Source organism: Prunus avium, chromosome 3 (assembly GCF_965620075.1).
Source record: "Prunus avium chromosome 3, drPruAviu1.hap1.1, whole genome shotgun sequence".
In the NCBI taxonomy this organism is placed as follows: domain Eukaryota; kingdom Viridiplantae; phylum Streptophyta; class Magnoliopsida; order Rosales; family Rosaceae; genus Prunus; species Prunus avium.
This window is the reverse complement of record NC_142286.1, coordinates 35512100-35531918: the sequence shown is the minus strand read 5'-3', so window position 1 is coordinate 35531918 and position 19819 is coordinate 35512100. Positions and strand designations below refer to the sequence as shown.

The 19819-nt window shown below is 37.0% G+C and overlaps 2 protein-coding genes across 2 annotated transcripts; one reads left to right on the top strand and one right to left on the bottom strand.

Annotated features, from left to right (window-relative positions):
* Window positions 1–2828, top strand: LOC148296043 (uncharacterized). The gene is made up of 3 exons (XM_088250677.1): window positions 1–40; window positions 489–672; window positions 785–2828. Exons 1-3 carry the CDS (start codon window positions 1–3, stop codon window positions 2826–2828), a joined length of 2268 nt encoding a protein of 755 aa, XP_088106803.1.
* Window positions 2829–8575: 5747 nt separating this feature from the next.
* Window positions 8576–13556, bottom strand: LOC110772206 (S-linalool synthase-like). Its single transcript, XM_021976624.2, has 12 exons — window positions 13181–13556; window positions 12762–12951; window positions 12479–12648; window positions 12080–12203; window positions 11857–11975; window positions 10741–10973; window positions 10370–10485; window positions 10135–10233; window positions 9826–10041; window positions 9583–9712; window positions 9231–9470; window positions 8576–9145 (listed from the first exon to the last, which is right to left on the bottom strand). The coding sequence occupies exons 1-12, from the start codon at window positions 13497–13499 to the stop codon at window positions 8588–8590; spliced, it is 2514 nt and encodes an 837-aa protein (XP_021832316.2). The 5' UTR covers window positions 13500–13556; the 3' UTR covers window positions 8576–8587.
* Between the last annotated feature and the right edge of the window lie 6263 nt (window positions 13557–19819).

Below are 19819 nucleotides of genomic sequence, written 5' to 3'. Positions count from 1 at the left end.
ATGGTGGTGCTTAGAGAATCTGGAGGTTGTCAACCCATATGTAAGTGGATCCATTCTCAGTCGATTTTCTTGATTTTGGCATGTGCATTGGACTATTGTTGGAGTTTTTTTTGTTTTGTTGTATACCTTTTGACTCTGTGCTGGTCTGGTGTGGCATTGTGTGGTCCCTTATGTGTTCCTTGTCTGGTCTTTGTGTGTTGCTGGATTTTGTTTTGTTTTTTGGTATACTTTTTTACTCTGTGCTATGACTTATTTAGACTGAACCTTACAAACACCTTACAAAGCACCTTGGTATTCAGACTAAACTAAAATTTGCCAAATATGATTTTTATTTTATGGTGTACTTTTTTACTCTGTGCTATGGCTTATTTAGATTGCACCTTGCAAACACCTTGGTATTCAGACTGAACTAAAATCTGCCAAATATTATAGTTGTTTTGTCTTTGTTACCTTTATCGACTTGTTAAGTGACTCTTCCTCTTACACAGATAAAGATGCTGACGAGGTTGTTACATTTAAGTTTTTCCATGGAGGTAAACTAGTTAAAAATAGAAGGGACAGTGAATGGTCTTATTTGGGTGGTGAAGTCAGTTGGTTTGATTATTGTGAGGTTGACTATATGTCCATGTTAGAGCTATTTGGAATGGCTAAAGATTTGGGATATGGCGATGGGTATGATGTGAGTTTTTTTTGGTGAAGAGTTTGGAGCTGGAAGACTTATTCAAATAATATAAGATATTACGCTTTTAGCTTGTATGAGCATGGTACCTAAAAGCAATAGTAGGGTGATAGTTTTGTACTTGAAAGTAGTGAGTCTGACTTCAAGCCAAGTGGGGAATGATAGCAGTGATCCAGAATATTGTTGTTCTGAGGATGATGATAGCAGTGATCCAGACTTTGTAGACAGTGACTATGCACAGAGTGATGAAGAGATTGACTTATTGAAGAAGGATGATAAGTGGTTCGAAGGTTATGTGGATCATAGTTGTACTGACAATGATCCTAATGCAGAGGAAAATGATGAGTCAGACAATGGAGAAGAGTCACCTACACTTACCTGCCCAAATAGCTCTTCAAGTGAAGATGAAGCAGTAGGTGAACTAAGAAGAAAGAAGAATAGAATGCCAAAAGGTGAAGATTTCAGACCTGAAATTGATATGGCAAACCCAAGTTTCAAAACAGGTTTAAAGTTTGCAACTGCCGAGATATTTAGAAAAGCTGTGAGGATATACTCCATTAATTGTGGAAGGGAGTTGATATTTATGAGTAATGACCATAACAAAATAAGAGTAGTTTGTGAAGAGGGCTGTCCTTTTGTTATCCATGCTTCAAGTGTTAGTGGTAGCACTTATCTGCAGGTGAAAACATTTAATCCTACACATGTTTGTAGTAAAGGGAGTAAAAATATACATGCCACTGCTAGCTGGTTGGCTGAAAGATATTCTGGGCAGTTAAGGCTTAATCCAAATTGGACTGCTTCTTCTTTTGCAGAGCAAGTTTACCAAGACTATGGTTACAGACCATCTAGAGCAACTGTGTACAGAGCAAGAGTCATGACAGTTGACATTGTAGAGGGGTCTTACAGTAAACAATATGAAGTTTTGTGGGATTATTGTCATGAGTTAAGAACCAGAAATCCTGTAAGTACAGTTATCATTAAATCTGAAATGGAAGGTGATAGGCCTCGGTTTCAGAGGATTTACATATGTCTTGCAGCCTGCAAGAATGGGTTTTTAGATGGTTGTAGGCCTGTGGTTTGCTTGGATGGGTGTCATGTCAAAGGGCCTCACCCCGGGCAAGTGCTTTTTGCAATGGGAGTTGATGCAAACAACGGTATGTTTCCACTTGCCTATGCATATGTAGAGAATGAGAGCAATTCAACATGGCTGTGGTTTTTAGAATTATTGAGTGGTGATCTGAATATTAGGAATAGCCATGGTTATGTATTTATGACTGACAAACAAAATGGTTTAATAGATGCTGTGGATGCTCTATTCCCTCATGCAGAGCATAGACATTGTTTGAAACATCTGTATGGAAACTTCTATTTGGAACATAGAGGTCTTGCTTTGCAACATCAAATGGAAGCAATTGCTAGGGCCACAACAATGCCATGGTTTCATGCAGAGATGAGAAAGATGTTGGAATTGTCTAAACCTGCACATGATTGGCTTGCAGAGAAAGATCCTAGGCATTGGAGTAGGGCATATTTCAAGACTGATCCCAAGTGTGACATGCTTATGAACAACCTCTGTGAGGCATTCAACCATAGCATAATGGATGCCAGAGACAAGCCTGTTTTGACTATGCTAGAAAGAATTCGTTTGTACATAATGTTGTTGATGGCTGGAAGAAGGGTTTTCTGTGAAAAATGGCATGGACAAGTTGGGCCAAGAATTAGAAAAATATTAGAGAAAAACAAAGGAAAAGCTCAGTGGTGCATTCCTAAGGCTGCTGGACAGAATAGGTTTGAAGTGATGCACCATACTTGCCGTAACTTTGCTGTTGATTTGAATGCCCACTCTTGTTCATGCCGTGGTTGGGATTTGAATGGAATACCATGTTTGCATGCTTGTGCTGCAATAAGTTGGTTCCATGGGAATCCAGAGGACTTTTGTGACGCAGTGTACAAGAAAGAGGCTTATTTGAGAGCCTATGAACCATTGATTATGCCTATGACTAGCCAAGATCAGTGGATGAAGATTAATTTAGCTCCATTACTCCCTCCAAAATACCACAAGCAGCCTGGTAGGCCTAAGAAGACAAGAAAACAAGCTTTTGATGAGCCTAAACAACCTGCTAATTGTTCGATTCATTTTTACACATGATTTATCATGTTATTCACCCATTATTTTGAGTTAGTTCTTGACATTTTATCGCTTTTTACTTCCTTTTTGTGTTTTCATAGGTTTTACCTTGGTTAGAATGAAAATGAGCTAAAAGTGCATTATTGGTTATAAATTCTGATTTTGTTCATTTTCGTAGGTCAACTTCTTGGCCTGGGATCAACATGCTCTGGTGCTCGGATGAGGTGAAGATCTTCATGAAACTTGTTCCAATGGATGTTGACTACAACATATCCAAATTTGAGCTCCATTGGACAAGTATTGCCTATCCAACCAATCCAGCATGTTACCACAGCTCTGGAAATCCGAAATTGGCCAGCTTTTACCTCCATTGTGTCATCTTGATTCTTCCTGTTACCATAACACTTGGTAACAAGAAATTACCTTAGTAAATGAGAGATATTATCTGAAACAAAGAGCATCTTGGTGAAGACAATAACAAAAGAGCCCATCATGGCAAGGAGACAAGGCTTAAGGCTTTAACAAAAGTAATTGTTTTATATTAAAAGATATTTTGGAAAAGCTGGAAAGGAGGAGAGAGGAGTGCAAAGAGCATCAGCCATTGCAATCAGAATCATTCCACAATTTGCAGAGATTTTGGAGCTGGAGATGAAGCTTGGAGCTAGGGAGCTCAAGGAGGAAGACAAGGGCAACAAAGCAAGAAGTGGAAGAGATTTCCACCATTGAAGACCTTGAGCTCCCATGTTCACAAAATCTGTAACTTCTTTCTAGTTTTGTTTTGAGTTTGTATTTGAAATAAGTATGAGGAACTAAACTCCATAGCTAGGGCTTAGGTTGAAGCCCTAAACATGATTACCTTATTGTTTTGATGCTTGAGTGTATGAATTTCTAGATATTGTTGATGAATTCCAATTCACCAAATTAATCTATCCTTGATGTATGTTCTTCTTTGATTGATCTCCTTTGAAAGCATGCTTCTTGAGATTGTTGGGATTATGTGTATCTTCATGTTATCCTAAGCAATAAATGGATGAAGTAAGAATCATCCATGTGAATTGGTTTCTTGAATACCTAATGTAAACACCATGCTATTAGGGTTCTTGTGATGTTCATATTCTCTTTGAACTTAATGGGTTTTTCTTGTAATTGAATCAAAGTACTAAGCACACCTAGATTCGATTATAGGGAAGGCACAAGTATTGTAGCACTCGTACTGCACTTTACGTACATTAGAGAGAATCAATGCGTCTTGAGCCACTCGTACTGGTCTTGATTGCGAACATCTTCAACAACACATTTAGAGTTCATCACTTGAGTATTCATGAACATTGGTAGAATTGTTTAGGGTGGATTCCGAAACCCTAGTGTTTGTTACATTTTAATTTCACAATTTGATAATTCATCTCTGCCATTCTCATTTAAATTCAAAGTCCATTTACTTTCATGCAATAGAAATAGGTCACTTGAACCAAACCAAACCCCCACCCCCCAAATGTGTGTGTGAGTTGCGTGTTTGACACGTTATGTGTCTTTGTTACTAAATTTTATCTATTTCCGTAATTGTTTTGGACTTTTGGTCCGCGTTGTGTTCTTGTATTTTCTGTGCTGAATCCAACCGTATAAAGAACGTGAAATTTGGATAAACGGTTGGAAAGTTATAGGCAAAACACTGGACAGAGGTCGAAACTGGAAAAACAGAGAAACGAATCTGCCCAAAAACGACCGGTCATCACTGTTCAGGCGACCGGTCGCACATGAATCTGCCCAAAAATGACCGGTCGTCACTGTTCACGACCGGTCGCACTGTTCATTTTCACTGTTCACCGCACTGTTCATGGCACTGTTCACAGGTGATAAATAGGTGATAAAAGGGTGATAGAAAGTGCTGTTTCTGTTTTTCTTTGGTTTCTTGTGTTGTTTCATTTCTTTTACATTTCTTTACTCATTTTTAGTTTCCAATTTGCATTTGTGCATTTGTGGTGTGTTAGTTGAGTGTTCTCTTTGTACTCGAATTAGAACTTATAGGCAACCGACAAGTTCTTCGTGGGATCGACCCCGTACTTACATAATCTATACTTCGATAGATTCGTGCACTTGCGGGTATTTTTAATTGGTTGTTTGCACATTAATTTGTGTCCTTTTAGGAATGCAACACTAATCCATATAAGCTTCCTAGGTATGGCATCCCTTTAAAATGTGGCAATTGCGGTGGAGAAGGGAATAATCGAATTGGTTGTAAGGTATGTGTCATTATCCAAAATTGCTTTGCATTTAAATATATTTGATTTGGTTTCTGACTTGATGACTTTGCTTATTAGGAACCTAGAAATCCCAACATAAAGCCTACTAGGAAGAGGAATGTTGCCAAGGAAAAACTTCTAGTAAGTGCCACGGTTTCAACTATGTTTTCACCATTCAAATTTTCATATCATGTCTACCTAATTATTATTTGTTTTAGGTAAGAAGGAGAGATGGTGGAGACCAAAGTAGCGGACAAAAAAGTATGCAACTAAGGCAAAGGAGACAAGCAAGTGCTTCCCAAGGGCCTTCTCAATCTGAGGCATCTGAAGTAGTCGAGGCTTCTCAATCCCAACAATCTCAACCACCGCAGGCTTCTCAATCCCAACCATCACAAGCAGGTCATGCTTCTCAATCCCAACTATCTCAAGCAGCTCAAGCTTCTCAAACATGTGATTCATCTCAATCTGAAAAACTATCTCGAGTACAACAACGTAGGAGGAGGATGAAAGATCAACAGAGGAGCCATTTTGTCAAAGATCCTTTTTTTCATCCTTAGATGTGATGATGTTCAACTTTTGCAACCTGTTTTGGAATTAGGATAAACTCTTTTTGAATGGTTTGAATGGTTTGAATGTTGTGGAATTATAAATTCTGCAATTAGTTAGTTTTATAAGACTTTAATGGTTTGATTATGGTTGCAATTGGGTTGTTGGTTTGTGGGATTATTGATGTCTGTGATGGTTGGTTTTATTAGGCTTTCATGTCTGTCAAGGTTTTTGAGTCAGGTACATGGCATGTAATTGACCATTTGATATGTAATGTGATGGTTGAAACCTATTTTGGTGTTGTGCTTATATTGATATGACATTGAACAAAAAATGCTTATATTGATATGATGTTTTAATGTAACCATTTCATATGGCATTGAACAAAAAATGCTTATGAGTAACTTATTTTTGTAACTTGTTTTTGGTATCCCATGAACAAGATATGCTTCTGAGTAACTTGTTTTTGTATCCAGAGGACTTTTTGGTATCCAATAAACAACATATGGTTGTAACCTAGTTTTGGTATGATGCTTATCAATATGTCACCATTTCTAACCTCTAAACAAGTTTCCATTAGGGATGGCAACGGGCCGGTTAGGGGCCGGGTATGGCAATACCATCCCCGTCCCCGTCCCCGACCCAATCCCCGGTTTAGGCTTTTCGGGGAATCCCCGTCCCCGTCCCCGTCGGGGAAGTGCCTCCCATACCCGCCCCGATCCCCGGTTTTTAATAAGACATTTCTTGTTAAAATAATTTTCTAAAGCACAATCACAAAATTGTGAAATTTTAAAAAGAGCCACCACAAGATATTTCTTGTTAAAATAATTTCTCAACAATTGCTCAATCCAAATCTTTAGAAACTTTTTCAGTAAGCACAACAAATCTATCTAGTCTTAAATTAGAAAATCAATACCAAAGAAATATTATGTCATCAAATAAAACTTCACAATTTCAATGAACTCTCCTATGCTTCATCATTCATAGCTTTAATCAAAAAACAAAGAGATGTTCTCTGTTTCAATGGTAGACTCCTACAAAAAATAATAATAATAATAATAAGATAAATCTTATTGTTAAGGGGAAATATCCTATTGTTATCTATAGATGAGACATTCCTAGTTGTCTGTGCTTCTGTGCATGCTAACCCTATGCAATGTATTAGGAATAAGGAGCGACGCCGACGCTAGGGTAACTTCATTTATTATATTTTATTAATATTTTTTTTATATTAATTATAAATAAATATATTACTTATCGGGCCGGGTTCGGGGACGGGGATAACAATACCATCCCCGGCCCATACCCGACTGGGGATTTTGCAAATTCGGGGATCCCCGTACCCGGCCCCGATTTCCCCCCGAAAACTCCCCCCGTTAGGGCCAAGGACCCGATGGGGACCCGACCCGACGGGTATTATTGCCATCCCTAGTTTCCATTCATATCATAGATCAAATAAAACTCTAAACTCTAAACAAATATTACAATGAACTAATGCTTACTCATAAAACTCAAAACAGATTACATTGTTTTCCCACCAAAATACATTATATTACACAAACTGAACTACTGCTACATTACATTAGCATTTGTTCTCAAATTACAGCCCACTGAACTACTGCTTCTCAATCACATTACACCCACCAAATTACAACACATATTACTCTTAATTCCTCCAAATTCATCCTAATTCATCACCATGGCAAACACCACCACCCAGGAAAGCAACATAGCAGCCCACAATATTTTTGACTTTGCTCGAATATTTGCATTTTCCTTCTCCACCCTATCAATCTTCCTCAGCAAACCAGGTATCAAAGACTTTGAACGCTCACACATTTCTGCATCAAATCACTGAAAAAACCTACATCCTTTTTCACGACTTCCCTGTATCAACCAAGAACAATAACTGAAAATTTGATCCATTTGATCAATGACTGAATATTTCATCAATTTCATCAATGACTGAATATTTCATCAATTTCATCAATGACTGAATATTTCATCAATTTCATCAATGACTGAATATTTCATCAATAACAACTCTATCAATTTGTGATGCCCAAAACAATAATGACTGAAAATTTGACCTAAAACATTCTTACCTTTGACTTTGGGCAGACTAGAAATCTCCGCCCTGGGTTTGAACTGGTCCACGAAGTCTGCATCCGTGCTAACTTCCCACAATGACACCATTGGGCATGCCTTGCTTCTCCGGTTTCCATCTATTCTTCAATTCAGTGTGTATTCACAGAGAGAACAACCAGCTGAACCTCCAAAATCGTGCGACCCAGTTCCCCCTTTTCTCCCAAATTGTGCGACCCCCTTCCCCCTTTCCCAAATCCGAACTCCACTCAAAGATTCATAAACCCTAATCTTCTACTCCAAAATCTCCCAATTTCGAACTCCACCTCAGAGTTTTATCAACCCGTGATTTCTTCTCTACATTCTCCCAAATTTCGAACCCCACCACAGATTTTGGTAAGCCCTAGCCTCATTCTCCAAATTCTCCCTTTTCACCCAAATACCCTATTTCCTTTCTTCATCTGAAAGTGTAAAAGCCCTTATTCGCAGAGGTTAAAGATTAAAACGAAGTGGGGCCCAAAGCTTGTAACGAAACGTCAATAATCCTGACGGAAAGGGTAACGTGAGACCATTTTTAAAAGGTTGGGGGGTACTTTGAGACGTTTTAAAACCCGTGTGGTAATCTGAGACAAGTTGCAAAGCACAGGGGGCATGTAGCTAAATAAGCCTAAAAAATTTAGCCCACTCCAATTTGAAATCCTGAGTTTGCAGCTACCAATAAAAAAGAAGCAAGCGAAAGATATGTATAATAATCTATGGAAGTCCACTCTTCCAAATTATTTTATATATAAGGTGGAAGTCTCCACTCTATCAAATTATATTATACAAACACACTAACCAAAAGGAAGCGTTCATTATATTATACATAAAAGGAAGCGTTCGACATACCAGCGGCCACATATAAAAAAACTAATAGATGTAAGCTTTGGGCTTTGAAAAGGTTGTATAAATAGTTGGGTTTCTCATCTCAAGTGATAAGATTCTAGAGTAAGGCTTGGTCACTAAATCTTTCCTTGAGTTCCCTTGGACTTTGATAGCACAAGTGCTCTTAAAAAACCCATTACAGGGCTTAGAAGAGCTGTAATGGGATTTTCCATGGCTAGCCAAACTTTTATCCTTCTTCAAACCAAGAGTGCTTTGCATAGAGTTGAGTGGCATAAATGTTCCTTGCACATCTTCCACTCTCAAGGGATCAAAAATTGCTTTGTTGATGTCAGCAAGCAACTCTGTTGGGGAGTCAAATGCATTTGTAGAATTGAAAAACATCTGAAATGATTTGAGGCATTGAAGGTGAAGTTGTTTGCATGCTTCTGGCATTTCATTACTACTCAGAGCCAGTTCTAGAAACTCTTTCTTCTTTTCATCCAATGTCTTCTGTACAATTGCTATTGATTCTTCAACCCCCAAATTTGGATTTTCCTTCATGTATAGCAGAACAAGGTTTGGCTTTCCCTCCTCTTGCTCCTTCTGCAATTATACCATTAACAAATGAAAATGAAGAGATTACTAAACATAATGAGAATTATTAAGAATTTGATCATTAAATATGTACCTGGTAGCTTCTAATTTCATTCAAAAGCCTTGTCAAAAGCATAAGTGAATTTGTAAGTGGCTGCCTTTTCTTGAGGATGTCTATTTCTGGAGGTGGATTAAGCAGAAAAGCAGCTGGAAGAAGAATAGTATGTGAAGCAATAGAGCTTGTGGCCACTTGGAGGTACTCAACGGTTGATGGGGCATGCCCATTTCTGCTCCACTCTGCTTCCTTTAACCAGCTTGCAAAGGTTTGGCACCACTAAGATTCATTTGGTAAGAAGTTGAAAATAAGTTACAAGCTTTTTTTACCATAATGCTACGCAGAAGTGTAAGAAAATATTGTCAACTGAAATTTGAAAGTGAAGTCTTACTAGATCCTGGAGATATGCCTTTATGTCATATCCATTTTTGTTGAAGAATTTCCCAGAAATCTCGTCAACAAAATCTTTGAGAGCATTGAATATAGTTTTGCCATGTCCAGTCAAGCCTTTTGGCTCCCATCTGATTTTATATGATATATCAACATTAGTTAGTAAATTACTTCGTAGGCATTCGTAATTCACCACATAACAATGAGTCTGGTATACAAGAATCATTGTTTAACATTAGAGTACCTGTTGACGGCATTGGCAAGAGCTTCCAATTCATCCATTGAACCTTCCGTATCAAAAAAATCATCAGTAACTGTAACAAGAATTGCACTCTTCACAACTGCCAGCCGTACATCTGAAAGGGAAGAGTTTGATGCGGTTGAAGCAACTGCAAAATGGCAGTATGTGGTTTTCTGTCTAGCAAATCCCATGTCAGCAAGACCCATTTCCTTTGACCACCTGCATATGATTTTTCACCACCAAAAAAAAAGGGGTTTTCATTTAGACATGACTGATTAAAATAAAATAAATAAATAAAATAATTAGGAGTACCTTTCTAACTCCTTTAATTCATTTCTGAATATGGACTGTCTTAGGGTATAATTCTCAATGGCAAGTTGTAGCAGCGTGGCATTGCTTTGAGATGATAATCTGCGGGAAATAATTAATCAAACCGGGGTATTTACCAAAAAAAAATTAATCAAACCGGTTAATCAGGTAATTAATTGATCTGATTGTGAAAATTTGACTGCCTTTCTTCTAATTTGAATTTAGTGTTAGTAATTACCTATAGGATAAGGCATTTGCTGTACATGGACCAAGACTTTCTTCCCTCTCAATGCACCTCCTGTGCTCTAGATGATCCAAACGAGCAAGCCATGGAATACTAAGTTCATGCTTAATCTACACATTATCCAATAAATTAAGGAGCTGATTAAGTAACTAATTAGATTCGATCAATTTACACATTCCGTTAATTTGACCGTCTAATCATCTATTAAACTAATGACGTACGGCAAGTGAGGGACCCATTTTTGTGCTGATTTGTCAATAAAAATAATAAAAAACATCCTTAAAATAATAAAACAATAATATTCTTTTAAAAAACTAATATCTAGGGGTGTTTTGTCGTTAGCCCAATTTATAGTTTATGTTTACCTGGCCTTGCAAATTAGTCATACTAATAGGTCGGACCAAATTCATACAATCTTTCATTGTTTCCTTTTCTAGTATTCTTCTTGAGAATGCCCTGGCATCCTCAAGCTGATTTTCTCCTGTAAAAGGAACATCAGTTGCCCTGTATACATGATACATGGCACTCAAAAAAAGCTCCTGATGCTCTTCTATGTAAGCCACTATATCTTCATCCTCGAGAAACCTGCAGAAATTTCCTGCAAAAGTAATTGCAATGCAAATTAATATTTAATCAACAAAGTTTATGTTAAATTTTAAAGAGATGGACTATCGGCCCACTACTGGCAACATCGATATTATCCCCAACTTTACCTACAAAGCCGAGTAAATGTGGGATTTTAAAATAAAAGACCTCGGTGATATTAATAGTGGAACAATTCATTATATGTTATATTTTATTTGATCAAGTTTTTGATGTGGGACTTTATATTCTTCAACATGCCCCTTATGTGGGACCACCACAGAATGGGCCACACGTTCAGTGAAGTCCACATCGAAGTCAATCATTTAAGCTCCACACATGAATACCACATATTAAGTAAGGGTAAACATTCAAGCCCAAAACGTGAGCACCACGTGTTTGGTATAGGGTAAGGGTAAACGACCAGTAATTCAGGCCTAGTCAATCAATCTGCTCTAATACTAGGGAGGCTATAATGAGGAGTTTAAAGTGAGGAGGCCATTTGAGGAGGTTAATCTCACCATCAACAAATGTGAAAAAATCATGGGCCTTAAACATTTTAAATGTTTTGATGGTGGGATTGGCATCCTCAAATAGCCTCCTCACTTTAAACTCCTCATTGTAGCCGCTCCCGCTTTGATACTATGTTAAATTTCTGAGAGGCGGGCCATCGGCCCATTACTAGCAACACAGACATTGTCTCTAAGTTAATCACCTACAAAATCCAGTAGATATGGGGTTTTGTCACAAAAAGGTCTCGGTGATATTAGTTGTGGAATCACTCATTATATATTATATTTATTTTGTCAAATTTCCAATGTGGTGGGACTTTAGATTCATCAACAGTTTAATATGCAATTCAATTAATAAACATATATGTAATTATCATTGATCCTTACGAGGAGAAACTCTATAACCATGTAGTCTTAGAAGTCGAAATGCGAGGGAATGTTTATACAGTTGTAGTGGCATCGCATTCTTTGCCATACTCTTCGGTTCTTCGCAGCTGATGTAACTTCTGCTTTTAGACAAAAAAGAATTAATAACCAGATTAATTATATGCACATGTTAAAATTCTATATATATGATTAATTAATGTTGTATATTAGGATTGAGTGTCACCTGTAAACTTGGGGCAGCAAACTTGTAATCTCCTCCGTGAAATGCTCTGCCAACCCCAGCGTCTCAATCTGGTTAATTAGAAGAATCTTTACAAGGTCTTCATCCAAGGGGTAGACCGCAGGAACTGTAAACGTACCAAAATTGTCCTACTATGTTAGCCCATGTAGTTTTTTTATTTTTAATAAAAGCGATATTGAGGAGCGGAACTCGAACACATGACTTCATGTAAAAATTATTTTCAACAACTTGATATACAAGCCCCTTGTTGTTAGCTCATTTGGTTAATGTGTCATTTAGTGACGTATATATGAACACTCACATGTTTGGACAATAGATGACAAACTACGTAGGCCAACAATGACATCATATAATACAAAATATAAAATGAAAAGTACGTACCTCCATAACCACATGTTTGGACAATAGAATTCAATTTTACCAAAAACTCCTTGTTTCCTGTCTTCATGTAAGCATATGCAATGGCTGATGGGGATTGGATTAACCCGTCTTCAAGATATTTTAACATGAGTGCTGGATAATACTGTTGCTGACCACTACCAGACACCCACCTGCCCCAACAGAAAACTAGCTAGATAAATTTTCAAACTTGGGATATGAGAACCAGGCACTATTATAAGTGTACTACATATATAAATAAAGTGAAATTAAAATTTAAAACTACCTGCGCGTTTGCAATATTTCTTGTCTCTCTAGGAAGACTTGTTCCACTAGCCCATTAGAAAAGTAAACATGTAAGCCTTTGGTCTCTGCAAGTTCAATCATTGCTGGGAAAACTATTGCAAACCACTCAGGAAAAGAACCATTCTGCTCTTCCAAGAGCCTCTCTGTGTTTCCATGGATGAATGCCAACCCTAAACATACATATACACACAGTCGAGTCAACAAACACAACAAAAGCAAAGTTTGCAGCAATTAGTTATGCCCAAAATTGGTTAATTTTCGGGTATAATTGGGTACTTTCTTCTTAAAGTATGGTTCTCTTGATTTAAGCTACTGAAAGACTGTAATGTTTGTTGTGGATTGTAATAGAATCCGAACGTCCAAATTAGAGAAAAACTTTATATATATGTGCGTGTGTACCTCTCTGAATGGCATCGTGGCCGACATTCCATGTGGTAAGTGCAACAATGCAAGCAAGAGTTGAAGTGAGGCACTCTATGGTGGGATGAGCAATATTCTCACCCCAGAAACCTCCTCTGTTTTGGTGTTGGAGCACCCAATCCAAGCACCCCTGAAACAATGGTTGATCTGATTGTTGAGGGTTGGGAACCATTGAGAACCAAGCAGTGTCATAAGGAGAAGGAGGCACAAGAGAATAAACATCAAATTCTGATGACGCTAAGAGATCTTGTTTAACCTTCATTAAAAGATTCTTAACTAGAGATTCTTGCGAATCCATGCAAAATATATATTTTTAATTCAGAGTAGGTACTACTCAAGTAGTCACACGCACACTACTTTTTCCTTTTCTTAGTATTCTTTGTGTAGATTCTCGCATAATCTGTGTGCTATTTATATAGAATCAGTAGTTTAACTCAAACCATTAGGTATTTCAACATGTGTGTATTTCCATAAGTGCCCTTTAAGTACATTGAAAGTGAGTGCAGAACAAAAAGAAGAGAAATGAGAAAACGTGAAACAGGTTTGGAGTTGCAGGAGAAAAATTGTGGTGCGCACTTCACCTTCACACACATTCGTAGCTGATTTACTTGGAGAATACAAAATTGTACTGTTTTAATTGATATTAAGTGTTCCAGCATAGTGTTTCTTCCAATAAGATTGAAGTTCATCTCATCTCGGAGATCATAAATGTTATTATATCGCATCGGTTTAAAAAATTAGGAACTCGGAATCAAAAAATGAAAAATCAATTTCTACTGCGTCGAGTACTGGTATGAAATAATTGCGGGCCGATTTTGTAGTTGGACCAAATAATCGTGCCCTGTGTCCAAAATCCAGACCACATTAATAATGTGGGTTTCCACGAAAATATATATATGTGTGGGAAGTACTGGCATAATTTAAGGTAATGAACTCAAGGCTAGTTACATTACGGAAGCATGCATGCACTTCATTAATTATTATAAGGATAACACCTGGAATTCTAATTGTCTTTTGCTTCTTTTTTTTCAGTGTTTACACATGAAAATTCTAAGAAATTAATATGGATACATGTTGGATGTAGAATTTTGAAGTTTGTCAATCTGGTGGACCAGATCCGGCCGCAATTTGATGCTTCATTTTTCCTCCTCTATTTCTTCGAAGTTGTTCCAATTTAGTCATTCGATAATTATATTTTCATGTAGTAAGGACCATACATGTCACATTTTCTCTAAGGCGCATAAAAAATCATACGTCACATATGCCGTTTTGTTTGAGAAAGACGACGGAGGACTAGCTAGGGTAGCCGGCCGACATTTATGAATTTCTCAACCTGCTAACACACAATTCTGAGCTTCTTGCGGACCACACAACCTGTACTGTTGAGACTTGAGAGGCACCTACGTAGACCAGACATAGTAAGTCAAGTTCATGAAGAGTGGTAGACAGGGTCACCGCTATTTTCACGACATTGTTGTTTTGCATGCTTGAAGCCAAACATTTGAACATATTAAATTTGGGAAGTACAAACAAGTAAGGATTTTATTAGTATTATATATATTCTAAAACAACTCAGTGACGTATTTATATTGAAGGTGCGATTGTCATACTCAAATTTGATAAATCCATTTTAGCATGACATAATATACAAAAATCCTTATAGAGCTTATTTGGAGTGAAAAACTCAAAACTAGCCACTTGTTATTTTCTAATTGGTTCTTATAAAATTTTAACACACTGAAAACCAATTAGAAAATGACAAGTGACTAATTTTGTATTTTTCTCTCCAAATAGACTCTATATGAATTTTTGTATAATATGTCATAAATATGTGGAGTTAATAGTCTATAATCTAAAGTCTAAAGAGTGTGCAGAGTTAATCGTTCCAATAAAGTCCATGGTGCTTTATTTCAATCTAAATAATGAGTTTTGTCTGAATACAACAAATACACAAGAAAAATGAGTTTGCTAATGCACCGCAGGAAAAATAATAGTACTCTGCGGATGAGACATTATTTTGTACCAAGTGATAGACAACCCATAGCTGCTCAGCCTCTCTAAAGCTTATCTTGTATCATTTGTTGAGAGTATTTGTCCCACATTGAAATGTTAAGGGACCTAGCCTGGGTTTATAAGGAGTTGGGCTACTCCCCCCATTGCCAATTGATTTTGGAGTGGAACCTCAACTTCCTTCATGGTATCAGAGCAAGGCTTCACGTGTTGGGCCCAACGGCCACACGTGTTCCCACGTCACCCAATATGTGTTGTTCACGTGTTAGGCTTGAAAGTTCGCCACACGTGAGGGGGCGTGTTGAGAGTATTTGTCCCACATTGAAATGTTAAGGGACCTAGCCTGGGTTTATAAGGAGTTGAGCTACTCCCCCCATTGCCAATTGGTTTTGGAGTGGAACCTCAACTTTCTTCATCATTATCTATCTCACGTGTAAACTCATTGTAATTATCTTAACGGTGTTGTGTTCTTATCTGGACTCTTGTCCTTGTTATCTGATGTACCTTTGATTCAATATAAATAAATACAATACCACAGCCACTGTTTCTGTGTGGCAATTCCAGTTGTGTTTTGAGCAATCTTGTTTGAAACTTATTTAAAACCCTGACATGGTTTTTCCGGAGCTGCAGATTGTAACCTAAGTAATGGCAAAGATGGCTTGAATATTTTGCAGCATAGGTTTTGTAGTTAATTAAGACAAATTAATTGATTTATCTTGGAAATCCCACTCCTCGAGTTTTCTTTAGAAGAGAGATCAATTCTCCTACACGTTTCACCTTGTAATATGTCCTCTCTCATCTTTAACTTTCACATACATCACAACATCTCAATGATAAGAGAAGGAAAAGTTTTAAGACAAATAGTCCCACACATATGCATGTTGAAGGCAAGAGAGGTCGAATTTTTCTTCGAAAATTTTATTCATTTCCTTCTGTTCTGATTGTAATTCCTTATGGTTGCTAGCACTCTAGCTAGCTAACTATAGGTAGCAAGACATGACAATAACAATTCATGAATTTCAAATACAATCTTCGTCTCCGAAACGCAATGTCTTTCTGTTAAGATAAAATATGAAACGATGATTTGTTTGCTGGTATAAACCTATGAGGCTTTCACGTTGGGAAAGCCCTGAGGATATTATTGCCAAGCAAAAATACTCTTTTCGGCTCTGATCGAGACCCACAGAAAAAGGCACTCGGAGACTGCACCATAAGATCAGCGCCACCCAAATGGAATGTGATAGTTGCAAGACTGTTATATCCTTGTCTTCTTCATGCTGGTCTTTGGTAGCACAAATCGAAAAGTCTCGGTGTCAGCATGATCTCATGAGGCCAGGAATCCAAGAGAAGTAGTTCACCGGTGCTCGTTCCATGATTTCGTAGGCCGGTCGAACAATCCAGGAGAAAGTACCTCTTGATGGTCAACTATTGAACGCAGAACATTAACATTGGATAGTAGGAGAATTAGTTTTTGAGTTCTTCCTGCTTGTGTGAGGTTGGGCTGGTAGACTAGTGATTCTGGGGAATCGCGGTGGATGAGCTTAATCCCCAAGTTATTGTCTTAAAAAGTGACACTACATCTATCTAGTCTAGATAGCCTCCATTTAAGACCAAATTTGGTTACTGCACATAATATTCCAGAAAAGTTTTGAAATTCCCTTATCAATTATCATCTTCCTTGAAGAAAAAGATGAGTTGGGTTTGTCATCTTAACTGGTAATAAGATTATTCTGGAGTAAGGCATGGCCACTAGGTCTTTCCTTGAGTTCCCTAGCGCAGGTGCTGTAATGGTATTTGTCAATCTGGTGGACCTCCGGCCGCAAATTTGATGCTTCATTTTCCTCCCCTGGTTTCGTCGAAGTTGTTGCAATTTAATTTTTAGTTTAGATGATTGTCATGGAGTAAGGACCTCAATCGATTTGATTGAAAAACGACCATGCATATGCCGTTTTGTTTGAGAATTATAAAGAGGGTAGCCGGCCGACATTTATAAATATCTCAACCAGCTAACACACAACTATTCAGTGATAGCTTTGGCTTCTTGACGACCACACAACGTGCAACATGATATGATACAGTTGAGACTTGAGAGGTACGTACGAAGACGAAGACCAGACACACTCAACTTGTGGTACAGGGCCACCACCATTTTCAAGACATTGATGTTTTGCATGCATGAAGCCAAACATTAAAGGATTTTTTTGGTCTCGGGTTAGAAATTCACCAATATGTCTTTTATTTATTAGTATTATATTCCAAAATACTTTTAACTGCAATGCACGTTTGGTTGTTGGATTTTTTTTTTTCATTTTGACAAAGTGAATGACAACCCAAATGCAATGGAGATGAAGGGTGATGCACAAGAAGAATATCATATTACTCAAGGGCCTGGAGCATAAGAACTGGAAACATTAAGGAACAAGATTGCTGAAAGTTTAACGCATGCATCTTCTTAGACATTTTCTTTATTTCCATTTATTTAAGCCTAGTTTCAATGTTTTTTTTATTGCTACAATTCAAACCTTATTAGGACAAAGGATTTATCAAAAATATATATTTATTACTTATTCAATTAAATTTGAAGGATGGTTCATGAACCTACTACCGTGGTGATGTTTTTATCTTTGTTGGAATTTATTCAATACATAATTATGTTTGCTTATCCCAGACCTTGAGAGTTTAAATTTGTACATCACCAAGGTTGTTCTAGTAGAATATGAAGTGATTGTGTATTATAGTATTCTTTAAGCAAAGATTAATATAATTTTTAGGGAGAAAAGTATAAAAGCACTTTACAGTTTTATTTTTTACCAAACAGATTAGTAAAAAGCAATTTCAGCATCATGTCCATTTTAGTCATTATAAATAGTTACAGCACTTTTACGGTAAAATTTACCAAACGCTCTGACACTGCTTTTCATACTCACATCACTTTTAAAATTACAGTTTACAAAACGTCTAACTGCTTTACTTTACAGCTGATTCTTTTTAAAGCACAGCAGAAGCAGCTTTTTTTTTAAGCGACATCAATCCCAAACTAGGCCTAAGTACATGACTTTTATGAATTGGTATGTATCAACTGAGAATTGTCATGTTCTTAACCGAGAAAAAAAATAAAATATTATTTATTTTGTTTGTGAATAAAATAATAATACTTTATTGGAAAAGTTGCATTGTTTCATACACTTCTTGGCTTAAGTTGCATTGTTTCATATGTGACAAGTTGCACTGTTTCATAGAAATTGAAACATTGCACTTCTTGGCTTAAGTTGCATTATTGTTTCATAATAATTGAAATATTGCACTTCTTGGCTTATGGTTGTAACATGAAAAGACACATTTGTTGATATTTTTCAGTCACATCTTTTCTGAACAGATGCCTTGTTGCCTATAAATAGGGAGAAAGTCCTACAACATTTCATTCATCCAATTGTCATCCAATAATAGTAGTTTTTAGAGCATTCATAGCATTATATTTTCAAAAATATAGTGGCTTAGTAAGAGAGAATTCATACACAAGTTCGAGTTCTCTTTTCTTGGGGATTGTAGTTCTACTTCAATAAGAAGTTGATCGTTGTATCCTGGGAGACGTTTGCCAAGCAAATCCTAAAAGCACTTGTGAGGAGGCAATTTCGTCTTAAGGAGATAGAACCAAGTTCTAGATTCGATCATTTGTAAAGTATTCTTAATTTTCCTTGTCGTTATTTTCTTGTATTTATTTCAAATTTATAGTGAAGTTTTATTTTTGAAATTCTGTAAATATAGCAATTATCCTTATATTTTTACCAACAATTTCCTTAATCATTTCCTACTTTTTGAGGGGTTACACTTTATTTCAGTTTGATGTTGAACTGGTAAACACTGTTTCTATGCTTGAATGTTTAATCAGCAATTATATTTCATTTTGGATCAAGAGAGAGAGAGAGAGAGAGAGAGAGAGTTTTGGACTAAGCTAAAATGGAAGAAGGGGAGGGTAGTGTTTATAAAGAAAAGGAGAGGAAATATCAAAAGGTTGATCCGTGGGGATTGAAGCAGGGAGTGGGTTTTCAGAATGGGATGCATGACAATCGAGATGCAGAGTGGGTTTTCAGCCAAGGTTTAGCATTGGTGGTATATAATGACATGAGATGCATAGAGAGCAGGGAGAAAAAATTCAAATTAAATGGGCTAGTGCTTGGGTCTGAGTATGGCCCGAGTTCAGTCCGTTTCAATGTGGACTTGAGTTTTGGGCTGGTCTGAGATAAATGATTTTACTAAATGGGCCAACACAGCACGACCCAATAAATTAAAGGAATTGGTAAGGCGTGGCATGAATACCTTAAAGGCACGAATTTAAATGAATCGGCTCGGCCCGTTTTACACTTCTATTGGTTATTGTGAGTTTTTGTTATGATTAATTAAATATAGGTTCAGTCTTTTAAAAAAAAAAAATTAGAAATCTTTGCATGTAGACCTCACTCCAATTTGAAATCCTGAGTCTGTAACTAACAAAAAAAAGCAAGTGAAAGATATGTATAATAATCTATGGAAGTCCACTCTTCAAAATTATTTTATATATAAGTTGGAAGTCTCCACTCTATCAAATTATATTATACAAACACACTGCGA